Source organism: Crocodylus porosus, unplaced genomic scaffold (assembly GCF_001723895.1).
Source record: "Crocodylus porosus isolate Cpor-Errol unplaced genomic scaffold, CroPor_comp1, whole genome shotgun sequence".
In the NCBI taxonomy this organism is placed as follows: Eukaryota; Metazoa; Chordata; order Crocodylia; family Crocodylidae; genus Crocodylus; species Crocodylus porosus.
Genome location: NW_017728915.1, coordinates 7,948,111 through 7,973,663, shown reverse-complemented (window position 1 = coordinate 7,973,663; position 25,553 = coordinate 7,948,111). Strand labels below are relative to the sequence as shown.

The 25,553-nt window shown below is 46.8% G+C and overlaps 1 protein-coding gene across 1 annotated transcript in view; it reads right to left on the bottom strand.

Moving 5' to 3' along the window:
* LOC109310332 (guanine nucleotide-binding protein G(o) subunit alpha) overlaps nt 1–25,553 on the bottom strand; it is a 215,058-nt gene that overhangs the window by 48,309 nt on the left and 141,196 nt on the right. The window contains exon 3 of the mRNA XM_019535414.1: nt 19,997–20,157. Coding sequence (XP_019390959.1) covers nt 19,997–20,157 — 161 coding nt within the window. The remainder of the gene's footprint in view (nt 1–19,996; nt 20,158–25,553) is intronic.

Genomic DNA, 25,553 nt, shown 5'->3' with positions numbered 1-25,553 from the left:
TCCTGAAAACCACGTCTTAAGTCGAAACATTGTAACTCAGAACCAATTTTCTCATAATAAACAATGTTATAAATGGGGGATTTGTTCTTGAACCAAGGCCCGATACCCTTTATTCACTAAAAATACCCCAGAATTTTGTACTCGATCAATTATAGATGAGCAATATAGCTACATTAATGTATTTATATTGTAAATAGCAATCATATTGATTTGGAAGGACTTCTTTGAGGTGACTTTGCTGGACTTTTTGAAAGGCTCTTGGTTGGACTTTTTGAAGGGTTCTTGGCTGGAGTCTTCTCAGGAGCCTTGGCTGCAGGTTTTTCTGGAGTCTTGTCTGTTTTCTTAAAGAAAGTGTCGAAGGAAGTGTGCACAGATGTTCTCCAGGGAGATGAGCGATGCAGCGAACTTGTTCGCTGGCAAGGTGTCACATTGGATCAGGCATTGTAAAGTCGAAACTGATGTCAAAGTTGAAACGGGGTGTCAATTTATAAGCTTGGTAAGTGCAAAATGTTGTAACTCGAAATGTTGTCAGTCAAGGATTGCCTGTATTGTCAGAGATATCCCACACATGCTACCATATGTGCAATACCAACTGTGCTCAAACACATGTTCCTGTGCTGCTGAGACACTAGGCACCAAATGCATCTAATTACACTCCCAATCTATTCCACAAACCATGGTGGCTGGTGGGTCCCTATGGGTTGCAACCCACTGAACACAAAACTCTGTGCATGTCTGAATTCACACTCTACCCCATGCTTCTGAATATTCCTCATCCATGTTATACAGATGTGGTCTTAGGTGCAGGCAAGAGTGGGGAGTCTGCACTGAAATCATATTTAACAAGGTAAGATGCACAAAATAATTGTGATGCAGTCCCCTGAGAACCAACCTGGGGACAGTGACACACTGTAGTTATGCTGAGAGGTAGAATGAATAGTTGTTTAAGAGCCATGTGACTTCCAGCACATCCATTCCAGCTTTTTAAAGGCTGCAGGAAGGACCTTGCCCTCTAATCTGACTGAAATCTCCTCACTTACTAAAACAAATGAAAGGATTTGGAATCCACAATGTATGTGTGTGTGTGTCAGGGTGAGGAGAGAGAGGCCGGTGGGGATAAGTAATGTTCTAGCTATACAGCATGGCAAAAACTGAGTTTTGCACCTTTTTCTGAGTAAAAACAGTAAGAAAGTAGTAGGCAGAAGTCAAATGATTGGATCATAGCTAGACCTTGATGTGAAAAAACAAAACGGCATTTAGTTTTGGGATTTTTTTAGAAGTATTAAATCAATTAATCTTTTAAGTGATGATTGCTCCACCCAGAGCTCCAAGAAGCAAATCCTGATCCTAGCATGAATGTGTTGGCAAAACTCTGGGGACTGGAATGCTCCTGTAAAACAGAGATTAGCGGTGCCATCACTGGGCACATCTTGCTCTTTCCGCCTCCATAGGGACCAAAGGTCACTCTTGTTTGTTCACTGCCTTTCCTAGAGTGGCGCAGTATCTGAACACCTTATAGACAGAAATGCATTGATCATCATAGCACCCTCAGAAGCAGGGAACCATTAATAACTCCAAATTACTGAAGGGGAGTTGAGACAGGGAGCTTAAGTAGTCTGTACAGGGTCACACAGGCAGTCAGTCTATAGAGAGCTCAGAACAAAACTCACATTGCTTGCATCCCAGATCAATGCATTTACCCTATAGTTATTTTTCCTTAAGATGCTTGCAATTATAGATTTCCCAACCCCATGTTAGACACAGACATTCAAAAAGCTTAAGCCTGAACTGATTCAGTCTTGTAACCACACAGACATCCTCTCTGGACTGAGAAAATGGAGGCACATGCCTGCAGTGGCTCAAGCTAGAAGCTGGGGGGTGCTAGCAGAGCCCTCCCTTCCCTTCTGCAATGCTAGGCTGAGGTGGGGGGGGGGGCATGGCCAGGGCTGAGCAGGATGCTCTGATTAGGGAGGGGTTCCTCCACTCCTGAACAGGAAGGGAGCCAGCAGGGACACAGCACTTATCAGCCCATCAGCAAAACAAAAGCCTCTCTTATTATTCAAGCTCTTCTTAAACAACTTTTTCCAAGGAAGGAATGGAAGGACATCACCAGCTGACATGCTGATTATCTCTAAAAAGCCCTAAGCAGACACGGTCTTGTCTGCCTTTGTCCTGTCTGCCTTACACAGACACTTCTCAGCATTAGCTAGCACAGTATGTGTTGGCTACGGTCCGTGGTGTGGGAGAGAGGAGGGAGGGAATCCCTGCTGGAGCAGCGAGTTGTGTGTGTGTGGGGGGGATGATGGGGCAGGGGGAAGCCAGGCAGACCCTGCTATGCCTGCAAGTCTCTGCTGGAGCTCCAGCCAGGGAGTAGAGGGGCAGGGCCAGCTCTGCTCTGGAGCTGAGAGCCCTGCCCAGGGCTGCAAAGCATCTGAGATGCTGGAGGACTCTGGTTTAAGTTAAACCAGGAAGGGGTCTAGGACAGACATTGCATAAACTGGTTTGACCTAAATCAGTTAAGTCTGATATGGCATTCAACCAGGTTTATCTTAAACTGGTTTCAGCCATTTTCAAACTGGTTTACGTGCACTAAATGTGTGTTCTGTTACAGGTTTAAACCAGTTTCTGATCACTTAAACCAGTTTATGTGCAATGTCTGTCCCCTAGTGTTACCTTTTCTCCTGGTCTGTATTGCAAGTCTCACAAAATTTGCTGTTTTTTTTTAAAGCCCCAGCTCCTGAAGACAGAGGGTTGTATGGGAATCTTACCTCTCCCTGAAAGAAATGTCCAGCCATCTTGGTTGCAGAGAGAAGCTGATTTTCTGGAATAAGTTCAAAGAAAATAGATGCAGAAAAGGGCTAATGGCAATTAAATGCAACAGAGTAGGGAGATGAATGCTCCAGGAGCCTTATCAGACCTGTTTTGCAGTGTTGCTGAATTTACACCAAGTACCTTGTTTTTTAATCTGCTTTGATCTGTTCTCTAGGTCTGACCTGCATTAACTCTTCTCTTTAGCTCTTTATGCGCTGCCCTGTAGCTTTGCAATGGACCTGCTGCTTTCCAGTCTCTTACAATCTGTTTTCCATCTTACAGCGGAGCTGCAACAACAACCAAGTCCTTCCTGCTTTTCCATCTCTCCACTGTGCTCAAGTCCCAGTTCAGACCTGCAATCCCATGTCACTGAGAAACCTAATTTCTCATTTTACTCTCTGTTATGTTCTACAGCTGCATCTGCACAACTACAGATACCTTCCTTTGAATTTTAACACCTCAGATGCATATCATCCCTTTGCAGGAATCTTTTTTTCCCATTTCTTCCCAGGCTCTGAATTCTAGCTAAGACATGCATTCGTGATGTAAGCAGAAACCGCCACAACACCTTTTCCATTCTATTCACCCTTTAAGAACAAAGTCCCTTACCAACCAACTATATGACAATGACATGCATTTGCTCCATTGTGCTTGTTAGCAAGTTTCCACAGAATAAATGCTTTACTATATCTCTGAATGACAGACTCTGTCTTATTCTGGCTGATCTGGATTGAATGTTTCTGAAGCAGCTCAGGAAGAGAGGCAAGCATGTTCTGCAGTGCTACAGAGAGAGAGATTCCTTGGGTTTAGAAATCTGCAGGGATGTGTTCCTAAATATTTTTTAGTAAAAAATAAATATGAGACTAGACACAGAGTTGGTAGGGCTCAGCATACCACACTCAGGGAGCAGGTGAGGTAAATTGTATTGCTTTAATGAGAAATGCTGCCTAAGAGGAAAAGCCTCTTCTATATTACCTTCATAACTCATCTTCATGATGCAAACATAAACAAATCATGAAGTTCCACTTACTCTAGGAGACTTCTAATATCTGATCTGGAAAGAACTCTCTCCAAATCTGCAGCTAGAAATAGCCCAGCATTCATTTTGCAGTCCTGAGCCTACATGCACATGTAAGTCAAGTAGCAAATCAGGGCTATGTGTTTATAACACGGTCCACACAGTCCTGTGGACTAGACCTATGATTATTCCTGGAAGCAATATTGGAAACTGAATTAAGGACTTTTACACATGAGGGACTTAATTTCCTAGCTGCTAGATTACATGACTTATGGCAGCAGTCCTAGCCCCAGCAGGGTGTGAGGAGTACCTGCTGACTGAAAGCAGCTGAAGAAAGGCCTGAGGAGTCCCAGCAACTTGTTTGCTGAGTACAATATGGCTAGAGAGAATTCCTGTTCACGTTAGTCTAAGTCATTTAAAGACCCTGAGCAAACAGTGAACACTGAGAGAATCCTTTGAAACTTCTGGATGTGTCTGTAAAATACTCCTTTGCATACAGAAGTCTGGACCTGATGCCAGCATACAATAAAGTATTAAGGCATGGGGATGAATAACCAGCCTTTTCCTTTTTCTCTCTCCCAACAACTTTGCATGATGCTATATCAGTAAGAGATGTAGCATAGGCCTCTATGATACTTAAGTGGTTTCAAGTAACAGGCTCAGCCTTTCAGAAACATGAATGCACAAGGAAAGTACTTGGGATAATTAGTGAAGAGTGCTCCATTGAACTCAATGGAATTCATTAACTTTTTTGGGATCACAAAATTCTTTTTTGAACAGTTTTTGTTGTGGGTTTTTTGCTGCTGTCAAACACCTCCATCAGAAACCGGCACAGACCTCAGAATGGACTTGAGTCAGTAGAGACCAATGTAACTGGGAGAGAAATTTACCCTGAGGACATTACGGACCAAGTTCTCTTGAGTTATAAAGGAGAGAAAAGGGTCTCTCCTTTAAAGTTAATTCAAATGGAACAGGAAAGTTATGAATTCCTGATTCTCAGCTGGGGTAAATCTGCACAGCTCCACTGACTTCAGAAGAAAGGAGATCCATTCACTTTGATGAAGCTGTACTGATTTACAGAAGTCAAGGGTCTGGTCTTCTCTGGAGCTGCACCAAGCAGTACACGAAGCTCATTGGGGAGGACAGTATCCACTTGTAGCAGTTTTGGGGAAAAGCACACGCCTACACTAAAGAGCACCACAGCTAGTTCCAAAAGTAGAACTGATGGAAAACAGGGACCACAAACAAAGATGTAAGAAGCGGCAATAAAAAAGAACTCTCTTGGTGGCAGGTTGCCAGTTCCAGCTGGCTTAACAAATACATTTCAGAATAAAAATACACAAATACACAGCCAAAACCCCCCCATTAAAATAAAATATCCACGCACTCAATCTGTCACCTACATTTCTTTCAACAGAACATTCTTACTTTTTAAAATCTGTCAGCCCTAGATGGGAGCAAGATTACACTCTGGGTACAAATGGGATCCGATACATTTCTGCAGTATCAAATACAAGCATAGCTTGTATTTCTGGACACAGGGTTACTCCCTCTATCCCTCACCAGTGACTCTGGACTCAAAATATAGAATGTACCCTTGGGTAAGAGAGAAGTGAAATTTCCTAATACTGTTAGTGTTTCTTCTGTTGCACACAAGGATATCTACAGGAGTCTGAAACTACAGTAACTTCTACTAGCCTGGTACTGCGGACAATTTTATGCCTCTGATAATGAATGTGCCTAGGTCTGTAAACTTTAATACTTTCTTAGATGTTTTTCCTTTGCAAAAAACCTAATTTGTGCCAAGGACTTATGCAGGCCTAATGATTTCTGAGATAAATCAGAATCAGCACAGGTTCAATGGCATACGTCAAAACTACGTAACTGTTTAGTAGGTCTGTGCGACGCAGCTAGTATTCACTTCGGATTCGACCAATTTGGGGGACAGTGATTTAACTCATTGATTCGAATCACTGTCCCAAATTGATTTGGCTGAATCTGATTCAGAAATTTGTTTGCTGCCGAATCTCCAAATCAGCCAGGTCCATTCCCACCCAGCCCGGCAATAGTTGCCCCGCCTGCTGCAGCTCCCACCACTTGGGGAAAAAAAAAGCCCCGACTCAGCGGGTGTTGCCAGGCAGGGGGATGATCCTTGCTGCTCCCCACTACCCCACACTGTGTGGGGGGCTCTCCATGAGCCTCCTGGCCCACGCTGCTCCCCCAGCCCCGCCATAGCTGCCCCGCCTGCTGTAGCTCTGGCCCTTTAAGAAAAAAAACACAAGAAAACCCCAGATTCACCATTCTTGCCAGTAGGGGGCGATCCCCACTGCCTCGTGCCATGTGGGGGGCTCTCCCACTAGCTCCACAAAGCCCTGAGGCCACTGCAGGAGTGGTGCGTCCTGGGGGGTTTCTCCGTATTTTTTCTTTAAAGGGCCGAAGCTGCGGCAGGTGGGGCAGCCATGGCAGGGCTGGAGGAGTGGCGAGGGGCGTCGGGGGCTCATGCAGAGCCTCCCACACAGCATGGTGCAGTGAGGGGCAGCAAGGATTGCCCCCCCACCTGGCAGCACCCGATGAGTACCGGGCCTTTTCTTTAAAGGGCTGGGAGCTGTAGCAGGCAGGGCAGCCACGGGGAGGCTGGGAGAGCAGGCAGGGGATAGGGCCTGGCAGGGGTCCCCCAATGGTCCCCTCCCCACTCCTCCAGCCCCTCCTCCCCTCCCCCTACTTACCATCTCCTAGTCTAGCTGCAGCTCCCTGCTGCAGCCACCAGGGACTGTCTGAATCATCAAAGCTCTCCTAATCTTCTCCGAAGATTAGGAGAGCTTTGAATCAATTCAGGCCTTTTACTTGGTCCCCTGATTTGATTTGGATTCAGAGATTTGGCCACCAAATAGCCTGAACCTCCTCCGAATCGAATTACCACCTGAAACTTTGTGCAGCCCTATTGTTTAAGACACGATGACAAGAGTACTAGAGAATAAAGACAAGTACTAGACAATATTTTCTGTTTTTTGGGGTTTTTTTTAAATGCAGGAATGTTTATTTCTTAGCAACTGCCTGATCCAATACTCTCCTTTTCCCCATCAGCATTTGTCAAATTCCACTTGCTACTAAACAGTTTTGAAAAAACAATGTTCTTCATATTGTGGTGTACTGCCTGGTTGCCTATTGCTAGTTCAAGACCATCAGAAGCTCAGAATTCATACTTAGGATCATGTGCATCTAAACTAGAAATGCTTTTAATCCAGACAAAGATATGTCAGTCCATAAAAGTTGAACTGTTCTGCTGGGACACTGTGTGTAATCTAGTAGAGAGGGACAAGATACCATAAATTCTTTAAGTATAAGGTGCTAAATTATCGAGATTACTTTTCTGTACCTATTTGAACTTGACTCTGGGATATCTCCTGGGTTTCTTCAAACAGATCCATTTATTTTTTACTGGGATAAATGGTAACACAGTGTTCCCACTTGTATGCAGGGGAAAGATGTGGGGACCCACATACAGTGCTGCTGCATTACTTTAGCTCTCCCCCGCCACCTCACAGAGACAGAAACTGCTGTTACCGTATTTCCTCACTTATAGTGCACCCTCCAATTTCCAGCAGCTGAATTTTAGAAAAAAGTGTGTCTTGTACGTGAGAGGAATATGGTATTTGCTTCTGAGTGAGGTAAATGCTATGGAATAACACTGGTGGAGTGATGTTCTTAGATTCCAGTTAATTGAATTTGGTGATAGGAGTTGTATGGGGCTTGTACAGGGAACTTAATATTCAAGTTTTAACACTTCAGGCAACAAGAGTTACTTGCAAAGATCAGGACAAACCATGAATCCAGTGAAATAGTGTCTTCAGCTCTGATGTGACTAATGCATAAAATTATCCCTTTTTGTTTTATTGGTAACTTTGGCTTAAGGCATAAAAGTAGTTTGTTCAATAAATAGGGCATTATGCTCAGCTCAATTAATTGGATCATTTGTTTATGATGGTATTTCTTTCAGTTAAATGTAAGTGAGCTTGAATGACAAGTTGGGAGGAAGATGGAGCATATGAAACAAATCTTACTGCAGAAGAAGTAATAGGAAAATAGAATTTTTACATCTCATAGGAATAATAATGGAAAAGCTTGATTTAACAATACTTCTGTCTTCAATCTGAATGTACTCCCTAATAATTGGAGTACATTAACATGTAGTTTGTGGCACCGAGTACGAGGCCCTGAAGCTCCTGAAGAACCACCAGAGGGGATGTGAGGACTGCAGAGCTGAGAGGAGACCCGGCACGCTGGTGAGGTCCACTGCCCCGGCCCGTCGGACCCAGGCCACTGCGCGAAGGCTTGGCAGACCGGCCACCCCGCTGGCAACCCCACCAGACCAGACCTCCAAAGACCCCCCCAGCAGAGAGACCTGCCCCAGAGATACCATCACACAGGTCTCTGCCCAGGGATCCCTGACTGAACATAATGCCCCGACTGGACAGCTCCCTTTCCAGACCCCCGAGACCATCCGATGCCCCCGAACCGCCAAGGATCCCAGAGCCACCTGGAGAAACTGAGCTGCTGGTACCTCCCCATTTCCTGAGCATGCCGGGGTCTCTGGGTGTGGAGCCCACCACCCAGCAGAGGATGCCCACCCCATGGCAAACCCTCTGGCTGGGAGAGCTCTCTTGGGCCACCACCTTTGCGGCCTTGGTGGCCTGACTCACAGAGGAGCTCTCGGTGGTCACCTGGCCCGGCCAGCCCTGGGGGGGCAACAACAGACTGGCAACGTGATAAGACCACAGACCACAGCCACAGAGGTGACCCAGGCACCAGTGCTATGACCTGGCAGCAGCCTCCAGATCCAGAAGCTGTACTGGGCCAACCATCCCAAGGTGGTGAGAGAGATCCTGGAGGGCTTTCTGCCAGATCCCCTGGGAGACTCTGTATAATTTCTTCAGCAGGGTCTTCAACCCCACAGAAGAAGCCACTACCCCATGCCCTGAGACCATCAAAGTGCTGACCCCTGTCCCCCCAGCAGAGGGGTTCAAGGACACCGTCACAACACAGGAAGTGGAAACCTGACTCAAGAGGACCAGGGACAATGCCCCTGGCAAGGACAGCAGCAGGTACAGTCTCCTTAAGAAGCATGACCCTAGCTGCCTTATTCTCTCTGTTCTCTTCAACAGGTGCAGAGAGTTCTGCCATCATTGCCAAGCTGTATGCCAGCTGCCTGGTGGCCCACATCACCAATTCAGCGGTGACCAGCAGGGCTATCAGCCAGAGCCAGAAGGGCTTTATGTCAATGGAGGGCTGCTATGAACACAATTTCACCCTCCAGCTGGCTCTGGACAATGTCTGAAGGACTAGGAAGCAGCGTGCAGTGGTGTGGCTGGACATCTGCAATCTCTCTGGCTCTGTGCCCCACTGCCACATTTTTGGCACCCTCCACGATCTCGGCCTACTGGACGGAGTCAACCTGGTGCGAGAGCTCTACAATGGATGCACCATGACCATCTGCACCACCAATGGAGAGACCACAGAGTCCCTTTCTGGTCGGGGTGAGACAGGGCTGCCCCCTCAGCCCCATCATCTTTAACCTAGCCATGAAACCACTCCTTTGATCTGTGGTAGGCGGCCCTGGCAGGCTCGACCTGTATAGCCAGAAGTTGAGCATCCTGGACCACACCAATGACCTTGTTCTCCTCGCCCACGCTGCTGCCCAGCTGCAGCAGATGCTGGATGTGACGTCTGAGGCGGCCAGGTGGATGGGCCTGCACTTCAATGTCACCAAGTGTGCCTCCCTGCACATCAATGGCAGGCAGAGAAGCCGCGTCCTCGACTCCATCCTCACGATCCAGGGCCAGGCAATGAGGCACCTACATGATGGCGAGGCCCACTGCCACCTGGGGACACCCACCGGCCACTGGGCCAAGCAGATGCCAGAACAGACCATAAGTGAGATCATGCAGGATGCCCACAAGCTGGACTCAGCCCTGCTGGTCCCCGGCAGAAGATAGATGCAGTGAACACCTTCCTCATCCCCCATGTCGCATTTGTCTTGAGAGGCTCGGTGGTCCCCATGACCCCACTGAAGAAGGTGAATGCCAAGATCTGGCAGCTGCTGAAGAAGTAGCTGCACCTGCTGCTGAGGGCCAGCAATGAGATCCTGCACGTCCCCTACTGGCAGGGAGGTGCTAACGTCCCCTGCATGGGAGACCTCTGTGACATCATGGTGTTCACCCACGACTTCTGCCTCCTGACCTGCCCAGACCCCACGGTAAGTATCATCGCCACCAGCACCCTCTAGGAGACCACCTGCAAGAGGATCGCGAGACAACTGACTAGACATGACTTGGCCACCTTCCTCAGCAGCTCGCTGGAAGGTGAGTTCAGCAGAGACAGTGGGGACTTTGTCTCACTGTGCAGCCTAACCCTCAATGCCATGCGCCACCTTTGGAAGTGCACTGGCTATGCCTGGACTTGGACTGAGGAGTGCTGAGAGCTGGGAGTCTCCCTGCAACCAGCCCCGCACGCTGACTGTGTTACTGTGATGCCCCACACAAGGACCTTCCTGGAGCAGTGCCTGAAGGATGCCATCTGAAACAAGTACACCAGCAACCTGAGGGCCAAACCTGATCAGGGCAAGGTCTTTGATGTCACCTTGAAGTGGGGCTCCAGTAACCACTTCATGCCCGGCGGGAGTTTCATGCGCTTCGCAGACTGGTACTTCCTCCACCGCACCTGCCTCAATTGACTGCCTCTGAATGGGGTTGTCTGCTTCGGCCACCGGGACAAGAGGTGGCGATGGTGCAGCTATGCAGCAGACCCTCCCCCATGTGTTGTGCAGCTGCAGGCTGCATACCAGAGCCTGGCATCTCTGCCACAATGCTGTCCAAGACTGCCTGGTGAGGGCCATCCTGGCCACAGTGGGGGAGATCTCCATGAACCACACCATCCCAGGCTGTGAGAGCCAGATGCGCCCGACATGGTGATCATGAAGGAAGAGGCCAAGAATATTGTGATCGTGGACATGACCATCCCCTTTGAGAACTGGCATCAAGCCTTCACTGACGCCCAGGCTTGCAAGTAGGAGAAGTATGCCCTGCTGGCCAACAACTGGAGGGGCTGCGGCTACGACATGACGGTCAATGCCCCCATCATGGGGATGCTCAGAGCCTGGGAACCCAGCAACAAGAGTGTCCTGTGTGCCTGCCGCGTCTCCCACTGCTACGCCAAGCTGATGCGCTGCCTCATGGTGTCTGACATGAACTGCTGGTCCCATGGCACTGATGTGGAGCACATCATGGGCCACCGCCAGTATTCCAACCCCACCAGACTGATCGCCACCTGACTGGACCCAGAGGGGACTGCCTGAACCCCCCCCTCTGCACCAGATAGACTTCACTTCAAGAGGAATCTTCAGTAATGGACCACCCTACTCCACCCGAAGAGGACGCCCCTGATGAGACTCTATATGGGCTGAGACACTTTCTTTGACCTACTTCCTCCACCACTGTGGACCACTGTACAAGTTTGTGTGTGTCCATCTTCTTTCTCTCTCAGCGTCGCGAACCCCCTCCCTCCCCTTCCCTCGCTCCCCTCCCTCACCCCTGGGCTTAGTTGGCTAACATTGTATTTTCTGTAACCTAGTTGTGTTCCCCTCCTCACCCCCATCTCTCTCTTGTTAGTTCTTTGCTTGGGTGATTTGTATTTCCCTACTGGCTTTGTCATCTTTTTGGATTCACAATCCTAAACATCTACTAATAAAATTCAATCTATCCTGGTATTTGTGCATGAAGCTACAATGCCCAACAAATCACCTGATCCAAATGTTTACTTTACTGTTAAAGCTAATTTTGTAGTGCTACACATTCTCAGAGCACATAGCACTTGTATAGGGATAATAAGGCACAGGAATCGTACTTACACAAGTAGTACATTAGACCTGATAGGCTAAATGGGAATGAATATCCATTGCCCAGCCATGTTCTAGTTCTCTCGTAGAGTCCCTAGCAACACTCCATTACTCTCATGTCTGTGTCAAGGTTTATTACCCTGCCTACTACACCACCTACTGCAGAGGACTGGCTAAAAATGGTGATTCCAGCAATTAGTGATGGAGGACAGGGGGAGATGAGGGTTTGTAAGGAATAAAATATCACTGGATTCTCAGAATTAGAGATGAGTTAGTCTTATGTGGTCATCTGGTCCAGCCCCCAGCGAGTATAGGATTAGTCATAATATTCTCCCTTGCTTATCCATAAATATTCTAAGTGACTGGGCATTTCTCTTTCCATTGAGAATGCTTCTCAGACAAACAGACCTTCTGTCAGGCAATGCTTCATAAAAGTCAAGCTTAATTTTTACTTTCTTTAATTTCATCCCAACTGCTACCTCTTTCTATCCCCTTCTTTGTTAGTGACCTTGCTTCAGGGACAGAGTACATTATGGGATGAATGCCAGGTGGCTTTTTCAGAGCAGCTCTCTGACTGTGTTAATAATGCCTGGCTCCATCTGTGGCAGAGCAAAGGGCTGGGGATGGGTTCCTTTAGCCAGCATTGTATTGCTGTAGGGCTGAGAGCTTTGCTGATAAAGTTCATGCTCCAGGAGCCTCAAGACACAAGGCATCCCCTCATCCTTTTGCTTAATTAGAGGCTTTATAACCCAGCTTTATGAGAGAAAAGACAGTGGAAAAAACAAGTAAACAGGATGAAGAGAGATGACAGCATAGGTTTCTGCTGCCCTGAATTCAGTACAGGGTGGTGCTCGGGATGATCAGGCCCTTAGGAGCACTAATGGAGAGATCATCCTCCATTTCCAAGGCTCTGAGAATGAGCTGTGTCAAATAGTAGAAAAGGGACAAAGCAACTTTATTGATATTGGACCTGACCGGAAGTTTCATTGTCCCAAGAGGGACAGGGGAGGGGAGATTTGCTAAACAATAAAGGAGGGAGAAGCATGTGGGATTCCCTCAACCCAAATCACTGGGTGTGATTTGTTCACACACTCTTCTCAAAGTTTTCCACCTTGGCATTCATATTAAACTACATATGTTTGGTGTTTGATGGGGATCTGCCCAGGTCTGAGACGAACAGGTATTCATACCACAAAAAGTAACATAAGCACAACTCACACTCTGGTTACTGCAAAGCTGACAGATCATGGGCTGAAGAGCATTGAGAATTGTGGTGGGCTTGCTGCTTTTGCCTGGAAAGCCTGGCTTGGAGAAGGACACTTTGGATTGGTGGAACATTTCCAACAATCAGGCAACAGCTAGCTGGGGCTTGCCCCGCCCATGCTCGGAGTTTGGGGGAGCGAGGAGCCCCTGGACCTGATTGAAGACTTTGCCTTAAAGGTGTGGCAGACTTTAGGGGTGGGGCCTCCAGTGTAAATAAAAGCCCAGCATGCCCAGCTTACTGGGCAGATGCAGTGAGGGATGGCGAGGAGAGAGGAGCTCCAGGGAAGACCATCATCGGAACCCTGCCTGAGCCTCGACGGTGCGCGGATCAGTGCATGGTGCTCAGGCTCCGGGAGGTGCTCAAGGAGACTTGAGCTTGTGAACCCGGCAAGCGGCTGGGTGAGCCAGTGTATGGATCGGCATACAGTGAGCCAACCCTGGAAGCAGCTTGAGGCTGCTTGGGCCCCACACAGTGCACAGTTTGATGCATGGATTGCTGGCTGGAAGCAGCTTGAGGCTGTTCAGGCCCCACTTGGTGCACAGGTTGATGCATGGAGAGCCAGCCCTGGAAGCAGCTTGAGGCTGCTCAAGTTAGCCCCGGCTCTAAGCTGGATAACCGGAGCCCCGCTGTGTGGCTCAGCATAAAACTAAAAGAGCCCAGGTGTCCAGAGCAGGGCCCAGGAAGGGGAAAGACCCCTGGCACGAGGCTGGGGAACTGGAGCCAGAGAAGGCTCGGCTCCCATAGCTCCCTGGGTGCACAGGACCCAGAAGGAAGGACCCTCAACTCAAGGCCAGTGGCACCAGGAGGCCTGAGATGGTGTGGGGACCCAGAGGTCAGATCAGCAGCCCGCAGAGGAAGGAGAGTGAGTTACTGGGAACCCTGCAGGGGAGGTGCCTCCGGGCAAGGGACCCTGGGAGGTGGGCAAGGGGGAAGGCCCCACACACCTTCCACTCTCCAGAGCTGGAGGGGAGGAGACCCCAAATATATACCGGGGAGGGTTCTGTGGAACCCCCAGTAGACCTAGGGGGAGAAGACCCTATCCCATTTGAGGGACCAAGTCATTGGAACCCCGATAGGATGGGTCTAATACCTGCTATAGTTATGTTTCCTATTTGGTATCTATTGTTATTGTCAGTGTTACAAATAGTTGGGTGTATTAATTCTGTATAATAGACTCTGTAAGGATGTCTTTATTAGCTAACCCACTTGTAGTATAAATTTGCTGAATTGACTGTCCTGGGATCCACCCCTCTTCTGGGCTTGAGGCATGGGAACTTACCCGAATGCCCTCCCTAGGGCAGACTTCCTCTTGCCAACAGATCTTTATATGCATCTTTGTATCTATATCTGTAATTATATCTATCTTAAAGAGTTTTATATATAAATGTTGGTAACTCAATAAATTGTATATAGTTAAGAACTTTGGGCCTGGGCTAACTCTACAGAGGAAAGAGGGATCAGCCCAGAATTCTGGCATCCCTCTCACAGCACCCCCTCCTGCCTACCCATCCCATTCTTTTGAGAATAGGGCACACCCTTGAGTGTACCCGAGTTACAGAATGAATTGCCCTCTACCTCTTAGTGTTAGTCTGTCCACACCAAGATAGAACTCAAAGGCACGGTAAACATGTTTGCAGCACCACATACTGCACAGTCTGGTGTTCTACATGCTGCAAGGGCGCACTGCCCCAGCGTGTGCTGTGCCAGTTTTTTTTCCCCGCAGGTTTTTTTGACCTCTGGATATAGGGGTAAAAAAACCTGTGGAAAAAAATGGCACAGCACATGCTCAGGTAGTATGTGTTGCTGAAAAGTGGAGTCAGGCCACCTGGAGCTGTGCTGTGGCTGCTGGCCAGGCTCCATGTGGCAGAATTGCCATGGCTGCAGCCCCAGGAAGGTCCCAGGATCCCAGGTAAGGCTGCTGAGGCCAGCCCAGTGCTGGCCACAGCCTCCCCTACTCCACCTGGAATAATTTGCTGTGCACCAAAGTATATGTGGCACAGGCATTTCCTGGGGACGAATAGCTGTGGTGCAAGGTGTGCTGCTGCTAGTTATCCCTGGGGAACCAAACATCCATGTGTGTCTGGACACCCCCAGGATTAGCATAACTGGGATTTCTGAATCCTTCTGAAATGGATCCTGGTCCTTCCATGTATGTACAATAACTCATTTTCTTTGTCACCTACATATTGGATGTGCCTGCTCCCTATGTGACCAGGCACAGGTGGTACTCCATTTTTTAGCACACATCCCATAGGTTTGACTCTCCCAAGTGCTTGCAAAGTAGGTGTCCAATGTGTATGATGGAAATCAGGTCTGTTCTGTGTGGTGCATCTAGCTGACCCTGTCTAGTTAGGAATCCAGTACTAGGAAACTTTTTAATCTGATCCAAAGAAACTCAGTGAAAACCCTTATTTTGTTGACTTTTGAGAGCAAATGTGGGTCACACACGCTCTAGCTGACAGCATCCTGCTGAGTAAGAAGATGACTTCAGTATTCCCAAGATTTTTCTTTTGTGAGCAAGGGTACATATACCTCCCAGGCATTAAAACAAGAAAGAAATGGCTTTTCTAGGAGTAAGTGAAAACAAAATCAAGAGATCAGAACTCCAGAACTCGATCCACCTACAAATTTGCCTGTGGCACCAATGAGAACCAGCCCCCCCACCCCAAATAACAATTGTGAAAAGCATCTGTAGTATGTTAATGTCCTTCCCTTTCTTTCTTTTCCCTGTTTTTTTACTCTTTATGGGAGAAGCTGTCTAAGATGCTAAAGGCTCTTTACAGAACATCAGTTGCTTCTGTCTCATTTTCTCCCTGGTAAATTATGATTTTCCCCATTTCTTCCTCAGCACTGTTGTGAGATGCTTGGTAAAGACAGACCAATTTATATGTTAAAAAGGATGAAAAGGTCAAACTTTTACGTATAAGTGTAAATGAGTGATGTGGGAACCTAGGTCTTTTCTGTCCATCTATGATAGAGGAGAGGTTGCTACTTTTTACTCGCACCATGTTTAGGAACATATAACAGGGTAAATCTGACTACTGGGCTGAACTTACACTTCTGAAAACTTACATTGTAATGCATGCTGGTATCTCTCTTTGCTACTGATTAGATAAGGGCTGTTGAATTGGTGGCCCACAGACCTTATGCAACCTGCAAGGGGTTAACATGTGGCCTGTGGGCTCCTGCCCAGCCACTGCTCCTTTGCTCGTTCCTATTGCTACAGAGGTCTGGGGCTCTGACTCCCCCTCTTTCTTCTGGCTTTTGCTTCCTGCCCCCTGCCCCTGCACAGTAGGCTTGGGGAGAGACCATGTTGCCTGTGTGGCCAGGAAAGGAGCTGGGTTGCCCATGCTATGTGTGTGGTGAAAAGGAGGTGCAGCTACCTGAGCAGCCAGAGAGAACTTGTGAGGGCCACCCCTGAAGTGTGCAGCCCACACTGGTGTATGGCTTGGGGATCTGTAGGGCTCACACCTCTTCCCCTCCGCCCCATGTCTCAGAAGTTGGACAACCCTAGATTAGGTTGTGGATTAATCTTTTATGGGAAGCAGCAGAAGATCCAGTGCTTGAGAAACTTCATATTTTATGGAACAAAATGTTAGATGCTAGGAGGTACAAAATAATGCTGCATTGGCCACTGAGCCTAGCAAGTAGTGTAATGGACCTGTTCCGTTTCAAGTTCCCCAGGATCTTCAGGAATGTTTATATGCAAGTTAGAGATATCATGCTACTTGGATTAGACAAGGAAATCAGAGTGACCTGGCTAACATCCCTTCATTTAACAAGACATGTTGTAATGGCCTAGGCAATGTCTGAACTATTATGAGCAGAAACTAACTGCTCCCTTAGAAATACCTAAGTTGGTCAGATAATTTGGGATTTTCAACAAGTATTTGTCATTGGGATAGCTCTTCTACCACTTCCAGTATGAACAGTTATGTCAATACTGAATTATTCTAAATATTCTACCCACACTGGCTGCTTGTAACAGGGAACCCCTGGCCATGTTACTACAAGGGCCTGAGAGGGTAGGAAACCCAGGGTCAGAACAGGTAGTAAGGAGTAGCATCCCAGGTGGACTGAGCCAGGGACTAATAAGGCCAGGTTGCTAATGAAGCAACTAGCTGTACCTGGTCCCTGGGTGCAGAAGACCCAGTCACATGGCACGAAGAAGGCTGGGCTTGGGAGATTTAAGCTCAGGCTCTGACCATGCAAGGGGGGCTGCCCCTGCCTGTGGCAGGGAGAGGAGCTCCCGGGAGCGAGGGGCTGCTGGAGGTAGACAAGCCACCCAGGGGAGATGGAGTGAGATGGGTCTTATGGATGTAGGGCCTGTAGGCAACATTTACCCCAAGAAGGGACACTATTTGTTTTTGTAATGCAGCTTTCTTGTGGTTTTGTTCTGTTTGAACTTGATACTGGAAGACCAGATTGCAGCTACAGGAGTGGATGAGGCCATGAACAAGGAGTGTTAAAACCTAGTTCTAAACTAGAGGGGTGGAGACTGGCATGGTGAGATTGGAGCTGTAGGAGGGGCTGCCACCAAGGTGGGGCCAATACCTGGGAACTGAGGTCTTAAACAGGAGACCAAAGCTGAGTGTACAGCCGAGAGGAAAAGGGGGCCTCAGCTGTCACAGCTACGGCCCTGACAAGTGCTTTGAAGCCTATGGGAACACTCCCTTAAAGGGGAACTACCAGAGGGAGAGCGCAGGCCCCAGCAGGGTTCTGGGGTGGCAGCCCCCAAAAAGTATCATGCTGCTCTACTTGCATATTACTATATTCATTGTACTATCAGACTATAATTCATTGTTTTGCTAAGTGCTGTGGGCCAACCTGCCATAGGAAGTTTATTACCGTATGTAAAGTTTACTTTGCTAAAAAGATCTCAGGGTAACCATTTAAAACAAAGATGGCCCAAACTTTAAGTGCTCTCACCTCTCTAGGGGTGCAGGCTGGTTCTTATCTGCCAACTCTGGGATAGTTCTGACCTGATCTAGAGTTATCCTAAATAGAAAATGATTTCTGCAGTGATTGATGATTGAAATCTGTTATCAACAACAGGAACAGAAGTGTTCAAGGATTAAATGAAAAAAATATCCCTTAAAAGGGGACTCTTTTGACATTAATAAGTTCCAACTGAGATATCACGTGTGTTACCATCAGGTGCAATGTACCAGGGCCTAGGGCTGTATTGGGGAGTTGGTGTCCTTGCCCTGTGATATGGTTTCTGCTCATGGTGACTGAACCACCTGAGGCTCCTAAACATCATCAGATCTGAAAATGTTAAGGACTTCACTAGGTTAGATAGTTAAACTAAGGATAGTATTGAATTCAGGGAAACAACTCTGCAGCCACAACAAAAATCGCATTCTGGATTTTAAGGGAGAGGCCAGACAAATTTTCTCTAGCCAAAGTGGCTGCAGCCATGACAAAAAAGTAGAAAGAATGAAGGCCTTTAGAACTACTTTATTCTGATGATTGATACATATTAGTGGTATAGCTAGGGATGTAAATTTGGGTGGACTTCAAGTTAAGAGGATGTACACTGGCCCCAAGTACAATGTCATAGCAAATCATTTATATTGCAAATAATTTAAAACAGGCTCAGATTTGTGCGGGTTTGGGGGACAGTTTAATGATTGTGGTCCACCTGACTTTCCATTCATGAAGTGCGTGTAGTGGTGTAGTACTGACCAACTAAATGAGAAGCAGTATTACTAGTGGCGTAGCACTGTACTATTAGTACTACTAGTGGTATAGTATCAACTAACTAAATGAGAAGTAGTACTACTAATTAGGGCTGTGGAAAACAGATCCTATTCGATTTGGATTTGGCCCTAATCAGGGACAGTGATTCGATCTATTGATTTGGATCACTGCCCCGATTCGATTCGGCCAAATACGAATCTGAAGATTCAATGCTGATTTGGTGAATCAGCAATTCGGACACAGAGACAGCTTGAAAAGTTTTTTTCTACATACCTTGAGGTAGCAGTGAGGCTTGCGATCGCTGTGATGCTGGGGCAGATGCAGCATTCCACAGGAGCATGGGGGTGCTCTTCAGCGTGCTCAGCAGCAAACATGGAAGTGGACTGGAAGTACTTCCGGTCCACTTCTGGGTTTGCCAGGGAGCGTGCTGGTGGGCCCCCCGTGCCCCTTCAGCTCAGTGATTGGCTGCAGAGGGACCCCAGGTGCCCCCCCCAGACCCAGAAGGCACCAGTTGGTGAGCCAAAGGGGGCATAGGGGCCCTCCTGCATGCTGCCTGGTGGAGCAGGAAGTGCTTCTGGTCCACTACTGGGCCTGCTGCCAAGCACACTGGGGAGCCCCCCCTGCTTCTGTGGGATGCTGCATCTGCCCCAGCACCGCAGCGTTCAGAGCCCCCTGATACCTACAGGTATGTAGAAAAAACTCTTAAAGCTGTGTCTATGTCCAAATCAATTTGGCGATAATAATAATAATAATAATAATAATAATAATAATACACAGATAAGAATACCATTGCAAAAGCAGAGTTAATATGCTCTTTGCTATAATCTCTCCATCATTCTCTCTCTGAATTTCTGAAATGCCTATCAGTATAATATGCAAGCTCTGCTAGGAAGGTGAACACTAACTTAACTATCTTATGATACAATTTGCCATAGTAAGCAAGTATACAAATTATCCTATAATCAAACAGCGATGTTTGTGGTCTATTGATCACATAAATGGATCCAGTTCACTTCCTGTACCTAGGTTTGTAGAAGCCTACTTGGTGTCAGCCATTTTACAGTATCCAGATCACATCTTGGGGAGACTTACTGTGGCAAAGAGGTTGGCTTCTGATGGGTCAGAATTAAATCTGTATAAGTTCTGCAAGATACTTAAACTTTCAGTAGCTTTGAACAAAGTGCTTATCCTAATCTTTAAATGGCAACTTTTACACATTATAAAGTATCTTAAATGCCACTTCTTACTATGTCCAAATCCAGTGTTTTCCTTCCTCTTGATATATAAAACTATACAATGGGATACTTACTATTGTGCAGAGTCATTAAGCTGATATTCTCGGGACCGATTGAAGCATTCCTGGATTCCAGAATCTGCCCAGAGTCTCATCATAGCTGACAGCAGCTCTGGAGAGAAGGGCTCTGTGTCCTCCATCCGACTTACCACGTCGCAGACCATCTTAGCATCAGCCTAGAAGGGAAAGAAGCAACTGGTCACATTCTGGAAGCAGAGAATTGTTCTCTTCCTGAGAATTCAAGATAGTTCATAAATTCATCTGGTAAAAAATTACATTCCTTATTTTCCAAATATTGAAATGTTTTTTCTCAGGTGTTCTAAATAAATAAATAATTTCATGTCAGCAAGGCCAAAATGCTTCATTTCAGCATGTTTGAAACAAAAATATTTTTGCTTTTTATTTCAAAATGGCATTTTACATTTTGCATTTCATCTAAATTAAAAAAGAAGGGGTAAACATAGGGTTAGAGGACCTGAAAACAGAATAATTTGATTTAGGTGACCAACACTTGATTTTTTTCCCCTTTTCTTCCCATAAAACAACTGAAAATGTACTTGTCTTCTGTCTTCCTAAACCAGCCTTATGCCCCAAGTTATTCTGTTCAGCCACAGAACCAACAGTCTATTATTTCCCCAGCTCTGCTTCTGAGCCTACTGGCTGGACTTTGGTGTTCTCCTGTTACCTGTCTCCCAATCAGATTATATCCGGTATCATATCAGATGAATAGGGGACAGGTAACAGGAGATCACCAAAGTGAATGTTTTTACTCATACTGGACTTCGTAAGACAATGTTTCAGAGTCATGCAAGATTCTGCCCCACTCCCATGGTTGCACTGGGCATGGCAGTTGAGATGTTAGTCTGCTGTATACCAAGTAGATTGGAAACCACTTGCCTAAGAAAGCCCTTGTTCACTTGTTTCTGCTTGTGTCCAGTGCATAATGCTGCTGTTCTTTTTGCTAAAGCTGTCCAGGTTATCTTAGCTTGTATTCTATAACAAGTCCCTGTAATAATTAGCTTACAACAAGAAGAGGACATAACAACTATAGTTCTTCATTAACTTGTACTTTTGCCCCTTTGATTGTGTAGGTTTGTACATCACTGCTCAAATGTCCGATCTGATCTCCCTGCCAACTGCACAGTTCAAAAAGACTGCTGAGCCAACATCTCCTACCTAGAGTGCCCTGAAACTGGCTAGGTTTACTGTCAAACTCAATCAGCTGCATGCTTCTAAACTGCAGGTGCAGACTGACGTCAGTTCACTAATTGACAACAACCTTCTCATCTGCCAGAATATCCAGCACTAAGACAGACTTTATACAGCATGAAATGGTGAAGACAAGATATAGGGGATTTTTTCAGGGATTTTAGAGCTTTTCTCAGCTAGCTCACCTGTTCAAATCCAACCTAGGTCAGCAGCAACTGGAAGTCATTGCCCTCCACTGGCTATTTTGGCCCATATCTAGTCCTCAGGCAGCAAATGTGACTACTACAGCAGCTAACATTGTACTTGGCAGTATCTTCAGAGGTGCTGAAGGCTAGAAACATACAGAGGCAAACATATCTGTCCCCTGGACAAACACTGCAATTCAGAGGCACTCTCTAACACATTTTATACACCACCACAAAGGTAAATAGTAGGGGTGTGCGAAGTGGGCCCTATTTGATTCGGATTTGGATTCAGCCCAAATCAGGGACAGGGATTCGATTTGTTGATTCAGATCTCTGTCCCTGATTTGATTTGGCCAAATCTGAATCTGAAGATCTGACGCTGATTCAAAGAATCAGCGATCTGGACATAGACATAGCTTTAAATGTTTTTTCAACATTGAAAATTGAATTGAATTGGGGACCGAAGCTTCACACAGCCCTGGTAAATACAAAGCTGCAACAGAGTACTAGGATCTGGTGGAGTCAGGATGCTTCTAGTGAGGCTCTCAGGGGATATGTTAATATATAAGATACTCTCCTCTTGGCTTCACAAACTGGAATCTGTTTGCTGAGCAGTCCATAGGGCAGCAGTTCCCCACTTTTTCAATGGCCACACACACCGCTTTCAGTGGTCCAACCACTATAACTGAATTTCAGTGTGCCTCACTCTTCAGGTGCCAAGAATCCATTGGGCTTGTGACCCATTGTTTGGGAACTGCTACATCCTGTTGGATTTTGCTTAGAGGAGAAGCACCCCATATGACTGACTATAAAAGAAAGAGAGGGTTCCCATACCACTTGTTTTGTTATGGCTGTTGTGTGCTATACAGGGATGGTTGGGAGCTCATCATGGACAATATTTTCCTAGAAGTATGAATAAAAGTTAATTGATGCTAGCTGAGTTGAACATGAAAAAGAAAAAGAACAAAAAAACTGCATGGTTCCAAGATCTCATCCCTATTTGTCAATTTGCAGTCCTTTGCTCACACACTAATTCCAGCAGGGGTTCCCTATTATCCAGTTTCATAGATTTGTCTCTGGGCATTTAATAACAGGTAACTTTCTTTTTTCATTTTCTAAAGAAAAATGATTAGAAGGAAATTGGTGTTCTTGAAAGAAAGAGACTAGCAATCCTTGCTAGGGTCCTGCATGCAGTAAAAATCTTGGAAACTACTGTCAATGCACTTCGCTCTCCATCAGCAGCTCCTGGCTTAATTATGGCTTGATATACATGTTCACCTGCCACTGTTATCTATTCTCTGTTCCAGTTGGCTGGTTTTGCCAGCACTTCTCAACCCTACCACCTACCACAGTCCTGAGTGTCTTACAAGGACAGAATGCTAATGATGTTGGGTATTAAAGTCACTAGGGAATTTAGCCAGAATTGGGTCTCATTTACACTAGAGCAAATATGGAGTATTTTCATTCACTTCAGCAGAATGTTCTATTTGTGTAGGCTAGGTTAGCAAGTAAAGCCTAGAATCTGAACTCATCTCTCTGGAAGCAGAACTAGTGAATACAGTCTCCCAGTGGACCACATGAGTTCTCTATTGTGGTTACATCTCTGTTCTCTTAAAGTTTTGCACCAAGAGCAATTTTCTGCATCTAGAAAATGTCTGTTTCAGTCATGCAGCTTTATGTGGATGATTTGGGATGAACAAGTGAATCTTACATACATTTCACTCCTGAACAGGCAATCAGAATAAGGCATCACTCAAACAAGGCAAAAGAAGTATTTAAGTGGTTAATAGGCTTTCTGCTTGGCTTTTGCATCATGGGATAAATGTGAATGGGTCAAGTTTCAGTCCACTGCGCTGAAAACTACTTGCCCTTGTTCAGCTGAAAGACATTTTGGGACATTTTTCTTTTGTTGTCTAGATTCCTGAATGTTTCTGTACTGAAACACAAACATTGCAGACTATCTTTCACTCTTGTGAGAGCTCATACAGTGTAGGATTGCTGAGAAAGTGGTTCATAATGATTTTACAATTAATTTCTTGATGTGGTCTCTGGCCTTGGTGTACCTCATGAGTGACCTTGGATTGTAACATGCTGTCTCAAGTGGTTAGGTTTTGTCCCAGGGAAAGGCTCCAGTACAGGGGTGGGCAAAATATGGCCCATGGGCCAGATCCAGCCTACCAGGCCATTCTATCCGGCCTGCAGGGCCCCTAAAAAATTTAGTAGATTAATATTTATTTGCTCCTGGCTTCCTGTCAAAGATGACAGGAGCCAGGGGCAATAGGACCCAGGGGGAGCCAGCAGGACTGAGCAGCCCAGTCCCGCTCCACCCGCAGCCACTTCCCTGCCTTCCTGCCCCTGCACTGCTCCAGCACCACATGGCCCCGGGCTGCATTGCCAGACTGGGGAGCATGGTATGTGCCAGTACCCTGGGATCAGGAGCTGGAGGGTTGTTTGTGGGCAGAAGCAGAGGGGGTGTGTGTGTGTGTGTATGTGGAGGCAGAGTGTGTGCATGTGTGTGTAGGCAGGGACAGAGGGTGTGTTCATAGGGTGAGTCCTACATGCACAACCCTCTATACACGTGCACCCACAACCCCCCTTGCATTTCCATACATGCAGACCCCCACACCCACACCCCCTCACACATACCAGCCACCCTCCCCCCATACAACACCCCAAAAACCCCATACCCACCCACACTCAACATATCCACATGCTCCCTCACCCCCCCACATCTATCCACCCCCACAGACACACCCATGCCCTGCCCCACACACCCATAGCCCCCACAAATCTATACTCACCCCCACAGCATACAAGAATAAGGCTTCATTTAAGCTACTGTGCAATCACCTCTATGAACACTATACAAACACAAAATCAGGACAAAAATATTTTTTGAAATCAAATTAAAGAACGTTGTAGATGTTTTCTTTTAGAATATAACTTGGTGTTTTCTTCATTCTGAGATGACAAAACCCCTTGCTGAAAGAAGTACTTCTGGGGGCAAGGGGAGGGACTTCTGGCAGCAAAGGTCAGGGGTTAGGGGGTAGGACTTCTGGTGACAAGATGGAGACCAGGGGGTGGGTCACCTGTCAAGGGGGAGGGCTATCCATGTGGCCCTCAACAGCTTGCCTAAACTCGGTAAGGGGCCCTCTGCCCAAAATAATTGCCTGCCCCTGCTCTAGCGCATCAACTGCCCAGCATTTGGTTATTCCTGTCAAAGCTGTTGCATTAATTGAGCTTCAGACAGCAGCATCTGTGGCAGCTGGTGGGGAAGGATAACAAGATAAGGCACCTTGTGATAAAGTGAGGTGAGTTACTACAGAAAACTGGTAGGAGTGGCAAGATAGCAGGGGAAAGTATAGAGTCCACAAGGTAGCTTGCCTATTAGCAGGTGAGGGGGAAGATCCTCAGCATAAACTACTGACTTCAGAAAGATAAATACATACCAGGAAAATTTAAGCCCTCTGAATCCAAATCTGTCCCTGAAACTTCCATGGAATTCCATCCTCTAGCTACATCCAGATGAGCAGGGACATGCACTTGCAGCAGGAAAAATAATAGCGCCTCAAATATATGCTGCTACTTTGAGCATTAGTGCCCGCCCCTACACATGGTCTGTGTTGAGGGACAAACTGTCCTACTTCCGGCAAACTGCCTTTTCCGAGCTCCTCCCGGGTCCCGGCATTTAAAGCAGCTAGGGCACAAATGAAATAGTAGAGATACTCTAGCCAGCTGCCAGAGCATCTCCCTGGAGGATCAAGTCTCCATTTGTTCTGGTGCACACTATTGTAGTGTGTGGCATGCCACCTTCTTTCCACTTCATAGTTTCATAGTTTGTAGGGTCAGAAGGGACCTGAGCAGATCAAGTCCGACCCCCTGCCTTGGTAGGAAAAAGTACTGGGGTCAAACGACCCTAGCAAAGTGTTCATCTAGCTTGTCTTAAAGCCCCCAGGGTAGGAGCCAGCACCACTTCACTTGGAAATTGGTTCCAGATCCTAGACGTCCTGACAGTGAAGTAGCGCCTCCTGATGCCTGAATCTACCTTCTGCCAGCTTGTGACTGTTATTTCTAGTCACTCCTGGTAGTTCTTGGGGGAACAGGGACTCCCACAGTGCCTGCTGATCCCCTCTGACTAGTTTGTAACAGGCCACTAGATCCCCCCTCAGCCTTCTCTT